At 38.4% G+C, this 25883-nt stretch overlaps 1 protein-coding gene across 1 annotated transcript in view; it reads right to left on the reverse strand.

Moving 5' to 3' along the window:
* LOC122805305 (solute carrier family 22 member 6-A-like) overlaps positions 1 to 25883 on the reverse strand; it is a 404358-nt gene that overhangs the window by 181823 nt on the left and 196652 nt on the right. The window contains exon 5 of the mRNA XM_044075393.1: positions 21061 to 21184. Coding sequence (XP_043931328.1) covers positions 21061 to 21184 — 124 coding nt within the window. The remainder of the gene's footprint in view (positions 1 to 21060; positions 21185 to 25883) is intronic.

A 25883-nucleotide genomic window follows, 5' to 3' on the forward strand; every position in this document is an offset into this window, starting at 1 on the left:
CATCCCAGGCTGACAGACATTGGATCCCCTTTGATTGACACCGATACTTAAGCCAATTGTTGAAATTGATCATCTTGTCTTCATATTGTGGCATCATTCTTGGTGAGGGTAAGATGCTACTCAAGGTTAGCCTCATACCGGCCTGGGCCACATGCTCAGAGAGCTCCTCTATGTCTCTTTTCATGTAGTCCAGGGAGGTACGTCTCAGGTGATTGACACCAGCATGGACAATGACTGAATCATATTTGTACTTGCCTTGGAGTGACCTGAGTGCTTGTGTTATGTGGCGGATCCTAGCGCCCAACAGGCAGCTCACCGTGACCTTCTCCTTGTTCAGCCTGGTGAGCGGGACGTCAGTGTGCCTGACGATAGAGTCACCTATTATAAGTGTATCAGGTGTGTTGTTTAGCCTTAAGGGCTGTGACTGGCACACTGGCTGGTCGCATTGATGCATAATATTAAGAAAACTACATCAATCCAATCATATAACAATCATATACGTGTTTTGTTTTGGGGTAGCGGTTGCTTGGGTGTCTGCTTTGGAGGTCTCTGCTGCTTCGGCAGATCTTTATTTAGAGCCTTAGAGTACGTTTTTGTGTGATTATGTGTTTGATTTGCTGTCGTGGTAGGTCTATGTGAGACTGGAATTGGAGTGAGTGTGGTTTCCTTCTCCTCCTGACTGGTTATGCCAGTACTGAGTTGAGAGAGCTTAGCCTCCAGTTTGGCTATATGGTTGCATCTCTCACATGTGTTGGAATTTGTTGGGAGGAGGAGAGGGTTGTCTCTGTACATGAGGCAGTTGTAACATTGCCTCAAGATTCCCAGATTCACCAGATGGAACGGAGAGGAGATTGACAACTGACCTTTGGACATGCTAGAATATTATTGGGAATTCCTTTATAACTGACAACAGAAAGGGCCAATGGGGAACAAGGTACGCAAGGGGAGTTTGTGAGGGTGTAGTGCTTTTAATTTGTTAGTGCTGACATATATAATTGCTTTAGTGAGCAAGTGCCAGGTAACTTAAATGCAATGTGTTACAGGTAACTTAAATGCAAAAATGACAAACTAACTTTCTTTCAATTGAAACAAGGAAATAAGTACAGTAAGCAATGCAGATGTCACTAGGGATCCACAGAAGTGCTGAAAAGCCGCGTTTTAGATGGAATTAGTGTTTCAGGGAAATAAGCAAACAAGCATACAAACAAATCTACATTCAGCAGGCCTGGATCTAGTCTATGCTACAGCAAACAAGGTGTACCAATTTCAGTAAGAAACAGTTCAAATATGCAGGCACTATAAGCCTTTAGCCAGAAATTCCCAGCTCAGACGGGCAGAGTCCAGCCTCTCCTCCCACAAAAGTGCTGACCATGAACCTTCTTAATGTAAAATAACTGGCCTGAAGTCCAAGTGCTTAAACCAGAAATAATACGCTTTTAGAATAACAGACACTGAGCCTTCAATCAGCAGTTCCCAACTTAGAAGGATGTAAGCTACCTGTCCTGCCACCGCAGTATCCTTGACATTTAATGAGACTCACCCTCCTGTCATAGTTAGTTCCGTGTTTTGGGGCTGTCAAGCATGGTATGAGGTGTAACCTGGTAGTGCTAGGGGGCTCTTGGGAGTCTTGAACATGTTGTCTATTACTGCACAGATATCAACATTCTCCATGCAGAGTAGAGTTTGGACTGCATGCATCTTGCGGTTTACATGTCCGGCATTGAATATCATTACTTCCATTTTCTTATCCCCTGTGCTACCTATGTAGGTGGCCTTCTGTTTTCAGCCTTACCAGCAGAATGCAAAGATGTGCAGACATTACACTATGGTAATTAATAGTGGTGTACAAAACAATACAATGACAATCATACTGTTAATGCATCAGGCATGCTGGGATATACCCACAATGATATCATTACACTGTACTGTTGACAGCATGATAATATTACTACACTTATATGTAGTCACCCTGTGCATCAGCACCATGTTAACCTGTTTCTGCATCAATGGTACAGATTGCAGGAGGTGGCACAGTTTCATCATATGCACAGAGTGTGTACTTGGTATGCCTGTGGCTGCCACTGATGCAACCAATCGACATGTGTGTGTGTGTGTTAGTGAGGGACAACAGTACAAGATGGGGCAATGTTGATGCGGCGTGTGCATGTATGTGTTAGCCCTAGGTGTTAGCATTATGCATGTGTGTATGCATGCACACAGTTCCACCTCATGGCTGCCATATACGGGTGTTTGTGGACAGCCACAGACTGTACCTGCCAGGTCATACAGATCACTGTCTCTGGCCACGGACACGATACCTGTGCCTGGCAGGGGTGCTACAGACAGTGCAATAATAGTTCACAAACGAAAAGCTGAGAAATCCACAATGATACAAAAAACCAAGTTAACGCTGAGAAGATAAAACCTTTTATATATAGCAAAGCTTTCGGGTTACAAGCCCTTTATCAATACTAATATAGGTTTCATTAAAAAGCAAACATTTATAGGGAGCCAACATATCACATGATCAGCAGCCTTAATCATGTGACAAAAATTAATTAAATACCATTGAATACATAATATTAAATACATAATATTAAGAAAACGACATCAATCCAATCATATAACAATCATACATATGTATAAAAATAAAATTCAAATATATATATATATATATATATATATATATATATATATATATATATATATATATATATAAACAAAAATTCATCAATAAAATTCTTTCATTTCAGTTTAACATGTTGCATTTTTACTAACACAGGTTTTATTGTAACAGCAGTATTTAAACCTGGTAGGTGGTCAGCTGTCAGCCTTACTATCCACCCCTGGCGGATGCATGCACTATATCTATAACCCTAAACTTAAATTTATGTTCTCCATTGTGTGTGGATATATGCTTATATAGGGCATTTTTTTCATTCGCCCTTCTTATTTCCGATTTATGCTCAAAGCTGGCAACAGCTTAAAAGCTGGAAACAGCTGAACATAAAGTTAAGTTTGGACTACATGGTCCTAATGAATGAATTTTTCTTAAAAAATGAAAAGGAACTGAAAGAAGAGATAGTAGAAATAGAAAATGATATTATGAACACTTCCAGTTTTAGTTCACTAATTACCTCTTATCAGCAGATGCTTGATCGAATACAAGCTCTGGAGGATCGTTTAGAGGCAACAAAAAAACGTAAGTTGCTGCATGACATGGGAGATTTCCAGAGAGGTAACATCTTCTCTTGGCCTAGAGAAGAATCTGTGTCACATAACTTTAATGTGAATAAGGGACAGAGAATGCTTTTGGATACATTAGATGATTTTTCTGTGGCAGCGTCAAATGAGATACTACCGCGAAAGTCGTTGGCCATTAGTTCACCTGGAGTAGTTGTTGCCACACCCACTTCAAATAATTTGAAATCAGCTGAAGCAAGCATTAGTATACATCCACCGGAGGAGGCGAGATCTCTGCAATTCATTAAAGAGGCTAATGATGGAAAGAAATTGGCACAGTCTACAATAAACATGTTCCAGAAACGCTTTACACTTGAACAGCCTGAAAATGTGAAAGACCGTTCCCTTTCAAGAGGAAGGCAGCCTGTGAAGCAGACAATGAACGGGGTTAAGTGTAAGCATAGTAGCCCAGTGAAACAGGTAAAAATGCTTTGCAAATAGAACAACCTGCTGTTCATCTTCAAATGAGTATGGGTCATGGGCAAACTATGTATCAAAAATGTTTCAGTGTTCTTGAAATGAACAATATGCTTGAAGAAACACGAAATTAACAAGATGTTATTGGACATCCTCGAATTACACAAGGTACTTTAAATTTATCTAACATTGTCCTGAGTACAGCACATTATTCATTATTGCAGAAGGGATTTAGTTTTATTCCTTCTTCTATGGATGATGTGGTATCAGCACTAACTGACCTTAAGTATTTCGCTAGAAATATAAACCTTAAGGTAATGTTTAAAGGTAATGTTTCCAACTCTGTTGCGTGTAAGAGACACAGTACATTCGTACCTGTAAGCCTTCCTGTGGTAGCAGCATTCCATGATTTATGTGAAAGAGAGATAAGGCAATTATACATGACCAATGGAAGAAATAGAAATAACAAGAGCTATAATTTGACGTACCAAGAGTATCTAGCATATAAAGAATTACAACGAAATAATGATATAATTATAAAGCAAGCGGATAAGGGTGGGGTTATTGTTATTATGAATAAGGTAAATTACAACAGTTCTGTGTTAAATCTTTTGAATGATACTATTGCTTTTAAGGTCATTTCCCTTATTGATGTAAAGAAGTACATAAGCTCTGTGAATACGTTAATATATGACTTGCAGCTCACTGGTGACTTAAGTCTAGATTTATTTCATTTCTTCACTGTTCCATGTCCTGTTATACCTCAGCTATATGGTATACCGAAGATACATAAGTCATTGTTACAGCCACCAATGAGACACATTGTGTCGGGTAGGGGTTGGCTCACAGAGCCTATTTCAGTGTATTTACAGAAAAGGCTGCAGCCATTTCTGAATGCATGTGACACAATACTGAGGGACACAACAAATTTTATTTTAAAACTTAAAAAGTGGTATAGAAGTATAGATGTAAATATTCTACATGACAGAAATATTCTTTTCGTGACACTGGACATAGCGTCCTTATTCACGGTAATACCTAATAATTATGGAATTAATTCAATACGTGAATTTCTTTTAGGGCATTCTACTCTGATAGCAAGAGATATAGAAACTATCTGTTCCCTTTTGGATATAGTTCTGAGTAATAACATATTCTTGTTTGATAAGCAATTTTACATACAGAGTACAGGTGTAGCAATGGGCACACCTGTGGCTAATACATACGCGAACTTAGTACTTTTTCAATGGGAAAAGGAATATATTAAAGGTAGACTTGGCCCATTAAGTAAGAATGTATTATTTTACCAATGTTTCGTGAATGATTGCTTCGTTATATGGAAGGGGTCTGCTAATGATTTGGCTGATTATGGGCGACTCCTTAATGAGTCTACCGATTTTTTAAAATTCAAGATGGAGTTTTCGGATAGCTGTATAAATTTTCTAGATGTGAAAATAGGAATACAAGATGGTAAAATTTATACTACAGTACATAAGAAGGATGTTAATGCATGCAGATATATTCATTATGATAGTATGCATGCACCGCATATTTTTGGTGGTGTGGTAAAGTCACAGTGTAGTAGAATCAGCAAATTAAACACTGAAGATATGTTGTTTCTAGCACAACTAAACGACACAATGGATGAGTTTAGATCGAGTGGCTATAGGAATGAGATGTTGGAAACCATAAAGACTGAAATTATAAGGGATAGGCAATTGAATATAAAACCTATATTTTTTACATCTGAAAATCCCAATGTAGATCAAAGAACAGTGGTGACAAAGATGGAGAAGATTAGATATGTGGCAACTTTTAATGTGATGACACAATTAGTTAAAAAAGTCATACGGAAGTATTGGGTAGTACTAATGGCCTCAGAAGATGTAAAAGCTATTGTTGGAAATAAGCCTTTTTTCTCATATAAGAACATGAGAAATTTAAAAAGTGTGTTAGGTTACAAGGATTTTAGAAATAAGAACATTACATGCAATATTAATAAGAAGAGCACTTTGAAGTGCTTGCATTGTAGTTGTTGTGTGGATATTATAGATCATGGGGATAGTAGCCTATTTAGGCACCCTACAACTAGTATGATATATAATTTTAGTGTTGGGGCTACTTGTGTCACTAATAACGTGGTATATTTAGCAACTTGCATACTATGCCCCTGTTTCTATGTAGGAAAAACTACCAGAAAATTAAAAGATCGAATTATTGAGCATAAATCGGAAATAAGAAGGGTGAATGAAAAAAACACCCTATATAAGCATATATCCACACACAATGGAGAACATAAATTTAAGTTTAGGGTTATAGATATAGTGCATGCATCCACCAGGGGTGGTGACTTAAATAATTTACTGGAAATAAAAGAGTATGAATGGATAGTAAGGCTGACAGCTGACCACCTACCAGGTTTAAATACTGCTGTTACAATAAAACCTGTGTTAGTAAAAATGCAACATACTAAACTGAAATGAAAGAATTTTATTGATGAATGTTTGTTTATATATATATATATATTTGAATTTTATTTTTATACATATGTATGATTGTTATATGATTGGATTGATGTAGTTTTCTTAATATTATGTATTTAATATTATGTATTCAATGGTATTTAATTAATTTTTGTCACATGATTAAGGCTGCTGATCATGTGATATTTTGGCTCCCTATAAATGTTTGCTTTTTAATGGAACCTGTATTAGTATTGATAAAGGGCTTGTAACCCGAAAGCTTTGCTATATATAAAAGGTTTTATCTTCTCAGCGTTAACTAGGTTTTTTGTGCTACAAACAGTATCAGGTACTAAGCCAGACTGGGTACTGTCATCAGAAGCAGTTGGTTGATGACTGGACACATGTCCCTGCTGGGACTGTCCAGAGCCACATGCACATGGTCTCCTAGAGTGGTCTGATGACAGCACAGACCCAGCATTGCTGGGGCTGGTACTGGCACTATGGGAGTGGCTGCGGGTTTGTTGTCATCCGCGATGACTGCCAGCTGCTGATGTTGCTGGCATACGTCCATGTCAATGCCTCAACCGTCCTGCATTGCCCTGGCTCATGGACATGTAGTTGTGGAACAGATCTAATGTGTCCCCCCAATGTCTGTCAATGACCTCGGTGAAATTACGGATGGCAGCCGCAACGTCACGCATAGTGTCATTCATAGCAGTGCGATGTGCTCTAAGCTCCCTCAGACCCTGTCTGGTGTACCGTTCCATATGTGCCTGCGCCTGCATTACAGCCCAGAACATAGCTGAGGTTGAAAGACCTCTGTGGGCACGTCTGACAGGGGAAGTACGACCACGGATGCTCCCACGAGAACCCCTGGACATCTGCCTGTGTGGTACCATGTCAGGACTCTAGCCATGGCTGCTGTGAGGGGATGCATTTGCCACTGATACCACATTACCCTGGTCAATGCCCACTGTATGCTGTCCTTCACCTAAGGACATTGGTGACAATGGATGTATTGGCAGGATGACTGTGCGCATTGATGGGGTTGACTGCTGTGTACTGTCGATTGGCTGACCAACAACAGACCCTGTCACACCTCCCTGTGCCATTACACATGTATCATCATTATCACTATCCCCAGCAGTGGATTCAGGTTCCCTACTGCACACCACCAGAGCAACACCAGAACCTGAGAGAGGAAGACAGGAAACACAGTTTACAATGTGTGCACAATGTTACCACAGATGCACACGGGCACATGCACACATGCGCACATGCACACATGGGCACATGCGCACATGGGCACATACACACATTCACGCATGCACACATGCACACATGGGCACATGCGCACATGCACACGGGCACATGCACACATGCACACATACACACATGCACACATGCACACATGCGCACATGCACACATGGGCACATGCACACATGGGCACATGCACACTCCTCAGTACATGAGATACAAGCACACAGACACAAACACACCTGCAATCCAACAAATAGCAATACGGTTTGAGGGTATTATTACTATTATTATCATTAGCATTAAAAGTATTGTTATTAAACACTCACCAGCATGGATTGGCTGCCTTGCTGTTACACCAGAGGGACCTGCAAAATAAGACATTTATTGTCAGTGGGCACAACTGTGCCATTGATACTGTGAATATGATAAAGTTCAGCAGTACAACAGTTGGCTTTCACAGGTCTACTGCTGATATTGAGAATATCAATGGCAAAATCCCGCACCAGGTTCTGGTGTATCTCCTCTTCCTCTGCAGCTGAGTACGAGGGGTTGCGCTGGTGCACCATCACCCTGGAAGGAAAAGAAAAATATGTGAGCAAGTAATATGGTACACATAGTACTCTACTGTAGTGATATCACTGAACTGCCATATATAGCATCTGTCTGTCTATTGGGGGATACACATGTAAATGACCACATATCAGTGCTCAGCCAACAACTGTGTGACAGTGCCTGGCACACTCCATACAACAAACTAGTATACACCAGCAGTCGGCACACTGTTTGAGGTCCAATGCACAACCTCACACTGGGGGTATGTATCAAGGTAATGGATGGGGAACATTGTCAACCCATGTAATGCATGCAATACACAGTTAAAATTTCAATGGTAATGCACCCTAGTCTTTGTGGCCATACCCCTACCTACACCACAGTCACATACAGGGAACCACAGCACAACATATGGCAATGTAGTATGTTTGTATCCTAATACATGACACATATTTCTCTGGCCTCACACCAAGGACACACACTACCATGACAGACACAAAGTCATGCTGAGCAATCACACCATTACAGACCTTGCACACAGTCAGTGGCACACTCATTCCACCTCACATAGTTAGTATTGCAATGAGTACATGTGTGTGTGCATTGTGTCATAGGTAGGTAGTATGCTATTGGCCCTGGGCCTACAGCAGCATACTGTTATGCTACCCTGCCCCTTGGGACACATGTAATGTGATTGTACTTGCTTCTGTCAAACAGTTACACAGGGTGACTCATATGGCATATTACCTATCTGCATAACATTCAACAGGGGTATGTCTGACATCTACTAATGAGGAGCCTTGCTTCTTAATGCTGGGTGGTTTACTCCAGGGTATGGCTTATTTGTGAGTAGGAACCTGTACCTCCACCATGTGCTCTTTACTGTGGTGCCAAGGATGACAGACATAGGTCATTTAGGATGGGGATATTGTGAGGTGTTACCATGGTTGTTGGACAACTGTTATGGGTGTGACTTAACTATGTATATCCAGCAGTGGTAACCTCTGTGTAGGTAGTATGAAAGGCACTCTATCTGTGGTTTTGTCAGTCACTCTGCATAGGTAATGTGTTTGAGGGCATTATCACTGTTTTTTAGGTATGACTGTGTCCCTCTCACTTTCTGTAGTTGTCATGGGAGGTACATAACGTGTAGGACATTGTGAGGTGTAGAGGGGTACAGTGACCTACATTTCCCCTAGCTGACACACCATTTGTGCTGACACGTGCCATGTACAGGGATTACAAGACTAGTGTGCCACTGTGAATATCAAAGGGGAGGCTATTGGACACTTGTTTCCCATGTTCCCTTCTGACACATCCAGTAGTAGGCAGGCAACCACCTATGTGGTGGTTAGTGGTGAAAGTGTTTTGGAATGGGGTATGGTACTCCAGTATCCACACTGGTGTTCAGTTCATGCCTTTGTCACCAGGCACCTGTTGCACTACATCTGCACACATGTGCCTCTCTCAGTATATATATATATATATATATATATATATATATATATATATATATATATATATATATAGAGAGAGAGAGATATTCATATACATACATATCTCTAGACATTCATATCTGTCTGCATATGTGTATGTATCTATATATATCTATATATGTATGTGTCTATTGCATATATATGTATATACATATCTATATATGTCTATCTATTTACACATCCCTCTCTATCTATGTACACATATATGCATAATATATATATATATATATATATATATATATATATATATATATATATATATATATATATATATATATATATATATTTTTTTTTTATTTACACATACGAATGCACACACTAACATACTGCTAAACATCCATTACTGTACAACCTACATTGTATGTTGCACTACAACCTACATTGATATGTGCACATAGCAATCTTCAAATGCATATGTATGTCCAGCCTTCACTAACAGTTGCAGTATGTCCCCTGCCCTATGCACATCTTCATATATATATATATATATATATATATATATATATATATATATATATATATATATATATATATATAGATACAGACTGCTAACACATATGGAGGATTCACAGTATGTAGATTATTAGATTATGTAGTTTACATTACCTTTGTTTCTAACTGCTGTTTGTGATGGCTTGCTGCTTGGTGGCCTGCTGATGGTTAGCTTGATGGTTTTTAATTTTTTTTTTTGGTGTCTGTCTCTGTGTCTCTGTGTCTCTCTGTCTCTCTGTCTCTGTGTCTCTCTGTCTCTGTGTCTCTCTGTCTCTGTGTCTCTCTGTCTCTCTGTCTCTGTGTCTCTCTGTCTCTCTGTCTCTCTGTCTCTGTGTCTCTGTCTCTGTGTCTCTCTGTCTCTGTCTCTCTGTCTCTGTCTCTCTGTCTCTCTGTCTCTCTGCCTCTGTCTCTCCCTCCGGTTGTTGCAATGAAACTATTGCATGTGTGGACTGGGAGTACAGGCTGCTTTTGCAGGTATCTGCACATGTGCATGTGATGGCCTCTGCACCAATTGTTAGCCAGCATTTACTAATTGCATGCAACCTGCTGTGTGGTAATTGCAGTTCTCATTGTGATTTAGGGACAGTGCTATAAAATGTTAGGTTAGGTAGGCATAGCCCTTTCAGATTTTCAAGGTGGGGACCATGCTGGTATGCTGTGGACAATGTTCTGTGAGTGTAAAGGTTGGTATGTCTCTCATATTTAAGGCTGTGTTGTAGGCACTGAAATGCATGTTGTACTGAAACCTGACTATTGCTTCCTCCAGTTCATTCTTCTCAGTTTGTATGTTAACTGACACCTAATAATACTAATACTGTTTAAATGGGAGTATGTGCTTTCTTGTGGGACTTGTGGATTAACTGGTATACAGCAGTGGCTCTTGCAATTTGTTGCTATGGCTTCACTATTTAACCTTTACATTCACTCCTTGAAGGACTGTTAGGTGTCTTTACTGGAATGTGTTGCTATGGCTTTCCTATTTTCCATTTACATTCACTCCTTGTAATGCTTGCTATATTTCTTTCAGCAGCAATTCCTTATATGTTTGGTGTGGTTTGGTGGTACTGCATGCAGTCTGGTCTGGCCAAGGTGTGGGACTTGACACCTACAAGGGTATTTTATTTTGCTGCTGAGCAGTAGTGGGGCCTTGTACTTTATACTAATAGCAGGCACATGCAGCACTTGTAAACTGCTATACTGTCCTTATTTTATTAGTTGGCTACATCCTTTGATATTTCTGGGTTGTACTCCTACATGAGGGTGTGCTTGTGGAAGCAATTCTACAGCTATTCACAGAGTGTGTGACAGCAGACAAAATGATATGCCTGTGAGTTTGTGACACTTGCAGGCCACAGATACAATCAGGTGTATCTTTTATCAGCCTCAGGGAATGGTACATATCAGTGGGATACACCCGTGATATATTTCAGATATTCTGCAGTTGTGACTGTGGTATTTTGAGCATATGTATTACTACACCATTTCTGACATGCAAGTAGTGTTTACTTTAAGTAATTGACAGTTACCATTATGTGGGATTCCACACCTTTCTGCCTACTGTTAGTACATTTCACAGGGAGTCAGTGGGGCACAGTTAACATTTGTTTTCAAATCAGGAACATTCCTGTAAATCAGTCACAATTGCGAGGTCTGGCCTCTTACCTATTCAAATATGTCAGTATTTATCCTGCTCTGATAGTGTGTGTGGTTTGCAAGGTGCTACTGTCACATTATTACCTACTAGCTACCTACTAGCATGGCTGTTTCTCTTCTCACACTAATGTAATGCAAATCCACAAGAATTGCCAGTAAAGATACAAGAAAAGCTTTGTGTAATAGCCTTCCTATATTCCATTTACATTCAATCCTACTACTTCATGATATATTGCTTTCAGCACAAAGTTCTTGTATATCAGTCATGGCTTAGTGGTAAGTCATGCAGACTAGTGTTTCCAAGGTCTTGGGTTCAAGACTGACAGAATTTTATTTTACTGCTGAGCAGACTACAGGCCTTGTCATTCAGAGTGACTAAGGCACTTTTAAGCAGTTGTAAGCGGGTTAGCGCTGGTTTGTGTGGTGCTCACACAGGTGCACTGTCACTTAGCTTCGTGCACACATGCTTAGCTAAGCGCACACAAGCAGACACCTGCTTACAACTGCTTAAAAGTGCTTACTCTTGCGCACACCTGCGCTAATTTCTTTTAAAGAAAAGAAAATGGGGAGATAGGAAAGTGGTGAAAAAGGGGGCACAAAGAGGGTAGGACAGTAGGAAAACAAGCTCGGGATTTGCAGGAAGGATGTAGGAAAGGCCCATAGCTGCCCATTTCTTTATCAGCAACAGCTGTGCACATGTGTGTAATTTGGTGTGAAATTTAAAACCTTCCACCCCTGAGAGAGGGGTGAGGACAACAAAATATGTTGTACAGTCAATTGTAATTATCAGTTCACATGTCCAGCAGACATGTCTGCAAAATGGGCAGCTATGTATGGGGTGTCATTTTTTGCGGGAACAGAGTGCCCTTTTTTTATTTTTTTTTTCAGGTGAGATTGGAATGTGAGGTACACAAAGTAGGTATATTTGGGGAGGTAGGTAGGGGAGGTTAACAGACAAGACAAACAAGATGCATACATGGGCAGAGTATGACACATGTGGGGGGAGCACAATATACGGGGATGGATATTTGGATATTGCGAGCCCATGAGCCCACAGATGGCAACAGTGGGACTGAGATCCCCACCCATGGGCAGTTGCCATTGCGCCTTCCCTGCCCAGGATGGGGCTGTGCTGGGGGCTGTGTAGGATGGGCAGCAGGCACACCCATGAGTTGCACCACCCGTGCCTCAAGTTGGCGTAGGGGTTCAAGCACAGAATGCCTGATCTTGATACGCACCACAGACCGGACACTTTGGAGGGTGAGTGGACGGTCTCCTCCGGCCATGCTTGCAGAGGGGGGATGAGCCCCATCCCCTGCAGCACTTCCACCCGGAGGTGGCACAGAGCCACCGGAGGAGGTTCTAGCCTGGGCACTAGTGCCAGGTGCACTCGCCAGCTGAGGTGGGAGAGGTGGGACTGCTGGAACCCGCCTTCCCTGTTGTCCTATGTTTAGCAATATTTTATGACATTTTGGGTTAGTAACAAACAATACCATTCAAAATTAGTTGTAACAGCATGTATCAGTATTCCCATTAACCAAACACCCATGAATTCATACATTGAACAGCAAGCATAACACATGCATATTTTGAACAACAGTACACAATCCAACAGCATGCAGGGTTGATTGATGGCAACAGGCCATCAGGTTTGGATATGTGAACAGGGCACATGCATCAATGTACGTGCAAATATGTTTGAACCAACAGGACAAATGTCCATAAGAATTAATTGTGAATACACATACCCAGTTTGTTGTGGAATGGCATTATTTGTGAATATAGGGTAGGGTGAATAAATATTTCATTAACAACTTCAACTACCTATACATATGCTGTACATCTCTATTAGCTGCAGATATATATATACCCTACAGGTCTTAGTACAGTTTCCTCTATGTAACCTTAGGAATGTTGGTGATGGGACTGTTACTGCTACATTAATATACATTGCATTTTTATTCATACACATTCATATCTGGCTGTGTTCAGGTACAGCATCCTACTACATTTGATTTATATGGCTCTAGACAGCTGTGGATGTTCATTATTTCATACAACCATACTATCTCCATATTGCAAGGGTACAGCAACATATCCAAATTGTGGGACAGACACATTCCAGCTTCAGTACTTTATTACAAACATTTCACTGTTTGGTTGTGGCTGTCTCATTCATTTCATTATGTACTGACTGCAGTATACTTTATTCAAGAGTTATAACAGCTTTGTTGGTTGATCCATACCTCTTTCTCACACTCTCACTTGTTTTATTTTTGCAATTCAAGATGGTACTTAATTCTAGGCATTATTAACATGTCTTACTTGGTTACAACAATCCTTTCCAACAGACTCACTTGTTTCACATGGCAGATTTTAAAAGGGGATGTATTTGGCACATGTCTATTGTCTTTAGCTTGTTTACAACTAATTTTCAGGCTGCAGCAGGTTATCTGATATTACAATACAGGTGGAAAATCTCTATTTCAGACTTGTTTAATTTTTATTTCTGGATTACAGGCTGCATCACTTATCTAATCATACAGTACTATTAGAATCTTTCTTCTAGTGTTATTTGAACTTTATTAATATGTAACTACACTGATCTCTTTTACAAGCTGTCTCACTTATATTGTATAACAATTACAGAAAAATAATTACTAACCTGCCTGGTGGTGTAACCGCTCCAGTCTATCACCATAGGCTCACCGATTCGCGGAATGCACACCTGCAGCTGTAATATAAATGAAGTAATATTGGAACATACATCTCCATAATATCAGCTAGGATAATTTCTTACATATGTAATTACATGGATACTTACTCAGTAGTGGGGTGTTGGGCATTTGCCGGGCCTCCTGGATCCAACGGTTCAGTTGGTCCTGCTTTCGTCTCTTCAGGTCCACATGGTGGTGACGGACCTGTTCACCAGTCCTTGGTATGCCTGTGGCACTGATGAGATCATGTGCCAATCAGTTCCACGCCTCTGCCTTGTACAATCCCCACAGAACCTGACCCTGCATGAGTTGAGCCTCATGACTGAGGACTAGGAGCCAAACCATGTATTTGGACTCCTCAACACCCCACCTCTGTGCTTGGAAGCGACTGCTCTCTCCTACACCTGCCATCCTGACTGCAAATAGGTTCCACAATCAGTTATGCTGTGTATTCCCGCCTATGGGGATTATATATGCCGTTTTTCCCGCACTTATCTGTGATTGGCCATTTTGGAAATGTATCAGCTTAAAAAAACCTGCTTTGTCATGCTTCTATTTCCATTCATTCCTATATATATATGCTAATACGGCATTGTTCAGTACAGCTGTCATGGCTTAGTGGTTCATTACTTTGACTATGATGCACAGTATCCTGAGTTTGAGCCTGGGCATTGCTTTTGTTTATTTTACTACTGTCTAGACAGGCTAGAAGGTGTGTCTGTGTAAAGGTGGCTTTGATACAGGTTGCTCAACGTTGCCCACCGGTAAAGCGGTTGGCGCACTGCGCAGCTCCGCACAAACGGATTATGCTGGTTAACGTGTTATTTGGCTATGAGCACGCATATTACGCTATGAGAAATGTTGCTCAACTACAGGCACACAGTTTCAGCGTGTTAAAGCACTGCTCAACTCCGGGCACTCATATTACACCTGTTAAACCACTGCTCACCTGTGGGCAGTCATACTCAGCTTCTTAGAGCGCTGCTCAGCTATGGGCACTTATAATTTTTTTTTTTTATTGTGTCAGATTTCTTCAAAAATACATGGCCCATTTCATTACATTTTACTTAAATTATAGTAAATATATATGAATATGCATAGTAATATATATATATATATATATATATATATATATATACATATATGTCAGGGGATTGTTTAGTGCTTATTTCACTAAAAATAGAAAATGATGTTGGGGCTCAGACCTTGACTACCTCCTCTTTGGCCGACGTCTCTACCGCTATGCTATTGCTACTTGGCTTAATTTACATATTTAGATCTTATATGCTTTTCCAATGAGTGCTAACTGTGGCTGAGCGAAGGGCACACCCGCACAAATGAGCGCAATTACAGGCAAACATTTTTGAAATTATAAAAAAAAATATTAAACTGTTGATTTTTACATTTTACATTACAGTTGGGTTTATAGTCTGTGGGGACATGTGTGATGTTGTGTTTCTTGACATTTCCGCGGACTCGCTTGTGGGAGTTTCCTTTCGGGACTGTGATTCTTCTGGGGGTGTGTCCCTTTGCAGGACTCGCTGTGGGGACACGCCCCCTACTTTCCTACATGGACCGTGTTAGTCTAGGGTGTGATTCAGTATGCCCTCATGAATATGCATGGCATGCTGACATCACCCCGTTTAACTGCAGCCTCCGTGTAAGACTTGCTAACTCTTAAACGGAGGTTTCCTGAATCCTGCCCATTGTTTATAATACTATACAATACAATTTTATAACAACAATGCAATATGGTGTAATTTTGTGATAATATCTTACAAACACTGAAATGATAGAGTTGTAATTAAGTCACAAGGAAAATAATATTAAAGATTCTAAATATAAGGTGCAAAAAATAAAAGGAGTATTAATTAAAGCAGATAAACTATTGATGAACAGTTGACATGCAGGAGGCTGGTAGGCTGACAGTAGAAAAAAGAGCAGGTGAAGTGAGAAAGATAAGAAAAGAGAAAATAATGCAAGAAAGATAAGTGGAAACATAGTGAGAGAGGGAAAAAGGAAAAAAAATGTAGGTTAGAGACTCTGAATGTTATGGTTGAGAGGAAGAGGAGAACAAAGAATGGTAGACTTTTTATAATGTCTTGTGAAAAAAAGTAGTGAGGTGAAAACCCCATAGTGGTATGTTGAAATGTAAAGCTGAAGTTATATGATGTATAACCTTTGATTTTATTTGAAATAGTAGTCATAGCCTGCCTTAGGCATAGGCCATCTAGGTGGCAGCTTATGGCGCCTTTCTAGCAGGGGAACTTTTCCAGTAATCTGGATGGTATAGGTAGACCAGAATGGGGGCATTGGGTGGTGTGTGTGTGTGTGTAGGGGGGGGGGCACTGTGGACACCTTTTGTCTAGGGCACCAGTTGACCAAAGGCTGGTACTGGTAATAGTTTGTGAGCTCTAACTCTTAGGATAGGTTAAGTTTGTTTAAACAGGAGATGAGCATGTATGCAGCAAATACTGCTTTAGGTGAGTTTTAAATGAGTTTGGGTTGCTGATTTATTTCAGAAAAAGAAGAATGGAGATCCATGCTTTTGAAATACAATTTGAGAAACATAAGTTATCCGCTGTGTTACAAGATTTAGAAATAGTAAGCAGAGACTTACACTCAGATCTTAGCTCTCTGTGTGGGGAGTAGACCTGGATAATAGATTACTGAACAGGACATTTATCTGGTTGATGTACAAGTTTGTGGGTTACTAACAGCGAGAAGTGTGAAGGTTAACCACATAAGATGGTTTAGTGATAGGCAGTGGTAGATTTGACTGACAGCTGTGAATTTATTGACTTTGTTATAGCATTATTCCATTTTATGTAATAATGTAGTTTGAAGACTGATGAGTATTCAGAAAGTATATAGGATGGATGACAATAGGAAGGTTGCTGCTGTGTGTTTTCTTCCTCTGTTAATAAGATAGGGCTTGGTTCTATATCATAAGCCAAGGTTTTGAAGGGTTTTATTTATTGTTTGCATTATGTGACAGTCAAATTTCATTTTGTCATTTACTGTGATACCTCGAAGTGAAGTATAGGACACCTCCTCGATTTTGGTATTATTGGTTGAATCTATAATGAAGAGTTTTTTTCTTGTGACAGATGTTTAGGAGTAAATAATAGTTTATTCTTTTTAGGATTAAGGAGAACGTATTTAGCCATGTTTGAACAGATGAGAAAGGTTATTTTGTAATGTCTTGCATTTATGTCGGGTTTTCAGTGTGGAGATATGAGTAGCATCATCTGCATACAGAACTATAGATGCTTTATTGTGGAATGAAGATCATTTGCACAGAGAATGAATAAAAGTGGCCCAAGAACTGATTCTTGGAGTTCCTCTCAGGACACAAGTAAAAGGTTTGAGTATTCCTCTCTTTATTTCACTGCTTGTGCGCTGTTTGATAGGCAGATCTGAAACCAAAGAAAAGATGAAGAAAAGATGTGTAATGCAGATAGATTTAGAAGTATTAATAGTTGTGACATGGTGTCAAATTATTTTGTCAGGTAAAGAAATAGTGAGGAGACAAGTTCACTAGAGTGCCTGCTACTATTGCCTGTATTAGTAAAGCCGAGTAGGGCAGTAGTTGTACTATGGTTAGGACAGAAGCAATGCTGCATGGGTGATAAAATGCTGATGGAGGGCAAGCATTTTAGGAGTTGAGAGCTAATGTATTCACAAGAATTTTGGATAGTGGAGAGAGAGAGAGAGAGAGAGAGAATTGCTATGTGCCTATAATATGAACGTTCAGTGGAAAGTCTGACCTCAAGAAGTAGTAATTCATTTTAGAGTCATAACATATTAAGAATACTGACTGGAGTGAACAACTGTAAGAATATTGAGATAATATTCATGGCTACAGTAACTTCTTGTAAATTGTTTATGGATCCCAGCCATGAGCTCAGTAAAGCCATGAACATAGGCATGAGCTGTGCTAATGAAATGGACAGGATTCATATATATATATATATATATATATATATATATATATATATATATATATATATGTGTGTGTGTGTGTGTGTGTGTGTGAGTTGCTACAGTAGGAACAAATATTTTTCATCAATATCTCTAGTAAACAGTAGAATTTATGGCAAGTAACCCCATCTGGCAGTTGAGTAGGTAACACAGCAGTATGAGCTTCAAATGCAAGACAAATTCATGTAGACATTTTAAGAACAATAGTATTTTCTTGACCTAATGCTGGAACATAAAGATATAGAAATGCTGACTGGAGTATTTCATTCAGTTCAAGAACATATAAGGCTCCCAGATTGATGAATCATTTTTTTACGTTATGTTAACACTATCTGGTGACCAACGAATAAATCAACAATAAAGATTTCAGGTATAAAGAAAATTTTCACACCTAAAACCTAACAATATTAAAATACTGACTGACATGGATAAACAACCTGAAATAAAATATTGCAATAAGAATGCAGGTTAGATACTGCCTTCCCTACCAAGGATTGGTAGAGTATAGGCCCGGAGAAAGGGACAGGAGAGTCCTAAGTGAACGATCTGCTCTGGTAGAGTTTTTAGTCAGATCTAAAACAGAAGCTGCTTTTAAAAAAGGGATGACCAGTAGGCCATATAAAGTACTGCATGATAACTATAAGAATCAATCAGAGGAGGTTAGAAGAGATTAGGAAGGGAGACTGGCAAAGCAATTTACAAGGGAACAATGGGAGATCATATGTATGGCTCTCAAGTATGTAACAAAGTCTAGATGGTTTAAGATTTTTGCTTGAAAGTGTTTGCATATGTATTATTATACCCCAAGCAGACATTAAAAATGTTTTCAAATATTTAGCAAACTTTGGAGGTATGATAAAGAAGAAATATGTAATTGGGTGGGGTGGGGGATTGTAGTTCTAAAAATTCTCTGCAGAGTACTCTTGTCAGAAATACTGGAGAACCAAATGGCTGTAAGGAAATTATTCTTTTGAGCTGGACACAGGATTTGAATTGCTTAGACATAGTAACACCTTATTGCATTTCATTCTCTTGGGTGACAAAAAAGCAATTACTAAACCAACTGTATTTAACATATATTTGAAGTAATGAATATTGTAAAACAGATAAAGGAAGTGGAAAAGTGAGCTTCAGAAAAGGGAAGGAGCAAATTTCATATAGATAAATTGAATTTGTGGGAACAATATGTGCTGAACAATGGTCAGGAGAAGGAGTTAGGTTTAAGGGACGGGAGGAATTGAACAATTTATGTAATGTTGGACTGATGACAGTTATAAAAAACATGGAAAAATGTTAATATGGTCTGTTTTCTTTTTTATTAATCTATGTGTGCCTGTAGATATGGTTTCATTTATTTTCTATTAATGTATGTGTGCCTATGTCTTAAGTGATAATTTGATAAAGGTGTTTAAAAATGTAAGCAATTCTACAGCTATGTCTATACTATACAACAAAAGCATAGCAAGAAGCATCAGCTGGTGTTGAGCTAGAAATGTTCAGGAAATTTAGGGCATTTTTATTGACAGAGTACATTATGATTTTTGATTGGATATGTGAAGGCGGAAGCAGATTGTATGTATAAGTCAACCTAGTTTGGGGAGGGAGGGTGGCTGTAATGGGTAAGAGGCCGAAATATCCAGTCTTTATGCCTTGTGGTGGAGGCTCCCAAATGTTTCTGTATCTATTAGGACCCAGAGGCCAAGTATGGTGTCAAGAAATCTGGCTAAAGGAGTTCACCTGAGATGCTATTTAAGGTGGGAGAAAGGACAGGAAGTAATGGATATGTTCTGGTAGCAAGGTTCAGAGTTGAGCTTGATCCAAGTAAAATGCAGAGGCAACAGACAAAATAAGCAGTGGACCAAAGGAGGCTGAACAGCTCTAACAGGAGTCTAGGGAGGGACACAGGGGAATTGTACAGCAGGCCATAGTAGCCTTGTGGGAAATTCTGTCCTTGCGAACTTTGTCCTTCCCTGTAGTTAATATGTGGGGTGCTTTAGTTTACAGCAGTCTTCTGTTGAAATAAATCACCAATTAACAAAGGATGCAGTTAAAGAATATAGTATATACACGTAGGAAGTATACATACATTTAAGACAGGAAAGGAAGAGTTGATTTTTGGTCAGCTTTGAGGCCAGACTGAAAAACAGGTGGGGATCTGTGCAAAACAAAACTAAATGCATTTCAGTTACACAGGCTTGTCCAAAGAGGATACCATTTTGAGCAAATGAATGTAAAACAGGCATCCAAATACACTGTAAATTATATATAACTAATCATTAGAAATGGGTAAAACAGGAAAGTGTAACCAACAAAAATATTAGAGATAGCTTCTACAAAATAAGACTGTTAGGAACAGAAGAAAACTAGACAGAGAAATCACAGAACACAGATGGAACCGGAAATGTTTCTACAGGAATGTAATATGACAGGAAATGTTTAAAATGTACATTATGACTGCCTGCGAATGGAGAAGAGAAGATAAGGTAAAGGAAAGAGGAAATATTAGCAGTGAAAATAAAATAAAATGTATTTATTAGTTTTAATAAGTTGGAGTGTTGACTGATGTGATGATTTCTAGATCTATTCCACAAAGGTTTACCAATAGCTAGTTGTTTCGTTCTGGGAAAGAGAATGCAATGTCTACATAAAGACAGCAGGAGAAGGACAGATGGAAGTTTTATACATTTCAGAAATAGTGCTACTCTGTATTCGGCTGCCGTTAGTGAGTATATATGTAGGCATTGCGAATTCGTCCTGTTAAGGTGAGCTCATCACTTTACCTCTGCAGTCACCTTCTCGCCTTCTTCCTTTCTTCCATTGATTTTCGCGACTTGCTTTAACTGCTTCACAGCGACTTCAGATTTATTATTTAAAACCAGCCAACGAGCAGATTCCGGACTCCACCTAGTTACAAGGAAGTGAAAATAAAAGTTTAGAAGGTAAAATGCAACCTATTACTAATATTTATTCTGCACACACAGACTTGGGTAGCATAAGAATTCTCAAAATGAATACAGTGAAGAAAAACGCCAAACATAAGCAATACTAATTATATGCTGAAAATTAAATTATTTTAGTAGCAGTTCCCTTATTTTCCACAGCATATTCTTTTCTCAGAACATACCATCTGCAGTGTATGTCCTGCTCAACTGTTTTTTGCCAATTTGATGGGTGAGTCTATTAATAAACCGTATTTTCTTTCAGTAAATACTTATCCATAAAGTGATGTCACCCAGGCAATATTCCACATAAGCAATGGAACCACCCACATGCTTAGCTCTCAACTGTACAGGTATTTGCAGTGTCCACATTTTTGCTCAGATTTTGGTGCGCTCCTCATAAAATGTTCAGTTTTCTGGCAAATCATTAAGGATTAAAGTCAGAAAATAATGGCAGACATATGAGTTTCAGACTTCATACCATTCAACAAATTCATGCTAATGCAAAATCAGTTGTTCTATCAACTTTCTATGTTTATAAGAGCAATATTTAAAAAAACTGTCCCAATTTTTGGGCCATAATCGACCTAATTGTTATGGCACTGTCCAGATTTCATCCTCTAAGAGGTTGAGAGGTATGCCCACATGTGATATTATTAGTGAATGTCCTTTTAATATCTTTGAAGTGCTTAAAAACTTTGCTTCTAGAGCAAAAACATGTTAGCTCACAGCTGAACTGAGATGATTTATACAGGCAGTTGGAGTTCTGGTACTGTAAGGAATGTATAAATATTGTATTGCTAAAACTGTTCCAGTACTATTGCATAGCATGCATTTCAATTATACAATAAACACTCAGTTAACTGGCACCCATGGGGACTGCTAGATGCCGGATAACTGTAGTTTCTGGTTGCTTGAGAGTTACTATTAAAAATAGGCCTGACTAATACGGTTTCCTATACTATTTGTTTGACTTGTTCTCAGGTTTGGGAGAGAGGGAATTTATTCCTATCTTTCTTTCTAAAACTTCAAAACTCTAAAAACATAAGGTGTGTTTCTGCGGGGGAGAACAGAAAGTGCAACACATGAAAAGTGTACTGTATTTCTTCGATTTTTTTTTTTGCCGGTTGCTTGAGAGTGCCAGTTGCTTGAGTTCTGGTTAACTAAGAGTTTACAGTAGAATTATTACGCATAAAGTACCAAATATACTAGTATGGCAGTGCTTGCAACTCATAATTTTCTACATTTTTATGCAGAATATTAAGATTATGGTTGTATGAATAAGTATCAGTTACTGGCATGTTCTGATAAAAATACATCATTATCAGTGCCTTTGATGTCTATATATGCATGCAAGATATACATTCTTCACAGACTGGTCATTATACAAGAAATGGATACATAATGCCAAATTACTAAAGATAACAGTTACAAAACTGCTTTCTTCCAGAGGTACAGTAATTACAACCAGTTACATATAAAAATCCAGACAGCATGGGTTAAAAATGAATGTGCACTGTCCAAAGTGTTAAATTACTATCAATAATCACAACAGTTCTGGTACATTTTACTCTTAACGTTACTTCTATCATTATAGATCTGTGGGGCTTTTACTTAAACCTCTTAATAATAATGTCACTGATAGTTTGGCTTATCTAAATAATCTGCAAGCTTTATCAATTCAAGCCCCTGTTTTCCATGTTGCTCATGCTCAGACATTAGAAACAAACAAGCCCCAGTTCACAGAAAATTTTCAAAATAAATAAATAAGTAAAGCTAATAGTAGTAATAATAATAATAATAGAATCGGATAATGTGATTAAACATCCTAACATGGCTGGCAAAAAAATAACTTTATATTTTAAAGTTTGGGCTTCTCCATGTCAAACAGAGGCACAACTGCATATGGCCAACTGGCTGCTCAATTCACTAACATTTAAACTACTTAACAATAGTTACTGTCCCATCAACAAATAAACTAAAAATTAAACAACCCTCATTACTTTTATGACCATGATTGTACTTTGCTGGTAATATTCCTCTTTAATCTACCTATATAATTATGTTTTAACATTATTCCAACAATCTGGCACTTGCTATCCCAAGAAACAAATATAAATAAGTATTAATGAGTATTTTACAAAAAGCTCAAGCTCCACCTACTGAAGGCCTACAAATGCAGCACTGCAATGATCATGATGCAGGGAAAATCTTCTCTCGTTAATTAGCCTTAACTGCAGTGCGCTTCCCTCAGTAGGTCATGCTTCAGTGCAAAAAGCCACTTTAAAATAATACACAGACTTCTGTATAAAATGTAAATACTGGTATAAGTTCTATCCAGAGCTTAACTGGTACATCTTTTTTTAGCTGTTTTGAATACATTCATATGCATTTCCTTTTCTGAATTTCATGTCTTCCATTTATCAATTGCTTCCTCTATGTGCTGTAATGTCTGTGTATACTGTATGATGTACTGCCTATTCCTGTCCATATCTGCCAGACACATGCATACACATATGCATTACCTGTACAGTTAAATGTCATTGTTGTTGGCTTGGGTCATGGTGGAAATGCCCACTTATTCAGTGTAAAAAAAGCTAATATAGCTATATGTCTACATCAATATATATATATATATATATATATATATATATATATATATATATATATATATATATATATATATATATATATATAAGTAAATATAACTATACACAATATTATGCATTAGCCTCAACACAGATTTTATGCTTGCTGTAACATTTAAACCTGGCAGAACATCTCAAAATAATTGACCCATTTGTATTCAGAAGCTCTGTCCATAAAATAATGTTGCTACCTGTTAAATTAATTTAAATTATTTGAATCACTCTAAAAGGAAAACTCTGTTCATTGCCATTATCTAAAATGTGTTTAAATGATGCATGCATAGCAGCCTTCCTATGTATATCAGGCTGATGCTCACAGATTCTTTCCTTCTGTTTTCTATTACACTTTCTGACATAAAATGTTGAACATTTTGCACATGTAGCCAAATAGATGGTATTATTATTTGAGCTAGTCACAAAGCATTTAAAAACAAACTGTTTACTACTTACTGGATGCATAAAGGCATCATTTGTACAGATAGCACTATAAAAATCATAGCATGATACTGTACTTATGGTTTTAATTTGTAAGTTGCATGGAGTTTATAATGCTTGATAACTTAACTGTTGGTTTAAGATATGTCAGTGGCTTCTTGAGTTTACATTTGGTAGTTTTTTGCTATAAGTTATTACCTATACCAATAGAAAGTCTGGATGCTAAGCAATACTTTAGTGGACTGACTTCTTTCTGTTGATATATGCTTGATTTACAATAAGCACGCTGACTGGGCTATCCAATCAGCTTACACATTTCTGAATGCTAATGACCATTTATTGTGTAATATCCATTATACAATGACTGTTCATTACTATTCAAAAATGAGCGCTCTGATTGGACAACCCAACCAGTATACCCATTGTAAATCGAGTATATACAAGTCTGAAAAAAATCTGGCCGCTGAAGTACCACTGAGTGGCTAGACTTTCTGTTCGCATATGCTGAGGGACAGAGAAAATATGAGAAAAAAATAAAGAAAAACAGCAACAAGATTCTGTGTTCCCCACCATTTCTCCTGCGTTGTACTGATGTACGGCGCAAGTGTGGGAGCGTAAGTCCTGTACGCATGTGCAGTACATCAGTAAACAAGAATGAACCCAGAGGAACACTACAGCACTGTTATAAAAAGACATTATCGAAGAAAGGTAAGCAATTATTTTCTTAAATAACGTCATTGTATAATAGCGATAATCCGCAACTGCGTGTGGGTATATCAGGATTTACCCACGGTTGGCTTTGTTTGATCATTCATGCTTCATCCCTTGTGATCAAACCACACCAGCTATGGGTAAATCCTAATATACCCACACAGAGTTGTAGATTACTGCTTAAATATTTAACTAAGCTGTTTGCTTTTACTTTTTATTTGTTATTCATTTGGACCATACTTCATTCTCTATCCATTTTCCTGACACAGTAAATAGTTAACGTACTAACTGTATTGCGGTTTATCTTAAGTGCCAGGTATTTTCTGACTCTTTGTTAATGTTACTGTTGTTACAGATCCAGGTTTAATAATTAGCTACATTATGTTGTCGAAACATATACTAAGACCTACAAAATGTTGAGACCTGGGGTGGCTTAAAACCAGAGGCCTTATTAAATAAAACATTTTTATAAAAATAGTTTACAGTAAGTAAAACATGTTTATAAAAATAGTTTACAGTAAGTAATCTGTCAAGAGTGTTTTCATAGCCATAGCAAACCGAAACCAAAAGAGTTGATTAGCATAATATAAGAAATACCAACCTGATCAGTGTAGATTAAATCTACCATTAGTTCCAATTTCCAGAATTGGCTTAAAGATCTCATCCTGAGAAAACAGGATCCTCCTGATTATAGGTGAAACCAGATCCAGTGACCTAACAGCTATCAACTCTTAAACACCCCCAACCTTTGTATGCAATGCCACCAAACATAAAGGAGTGTAAAAGCAGGAAGCACAGAGGATAAGCAGTGTTCAACATCCAGAGATAGTAAATATTAGTAAAAAAAATAACTTTCACGTTCAAAAAAAA

This window comes from Protopterus annectens, chromosome 6.part1, assembly GCF_019279795.1.
Source record: "Protopterus annectens isolate FY-2018-M chromosome 6.part1, PAN1.0, whole genome shotgun sequence".
In the NCBI taxonomy this organism is placed as follows: Eukaryota; Metazoa; Chordata; order Ceratodontiformes; family Protopteridae; genus Protopterus; species Protopterus annectens.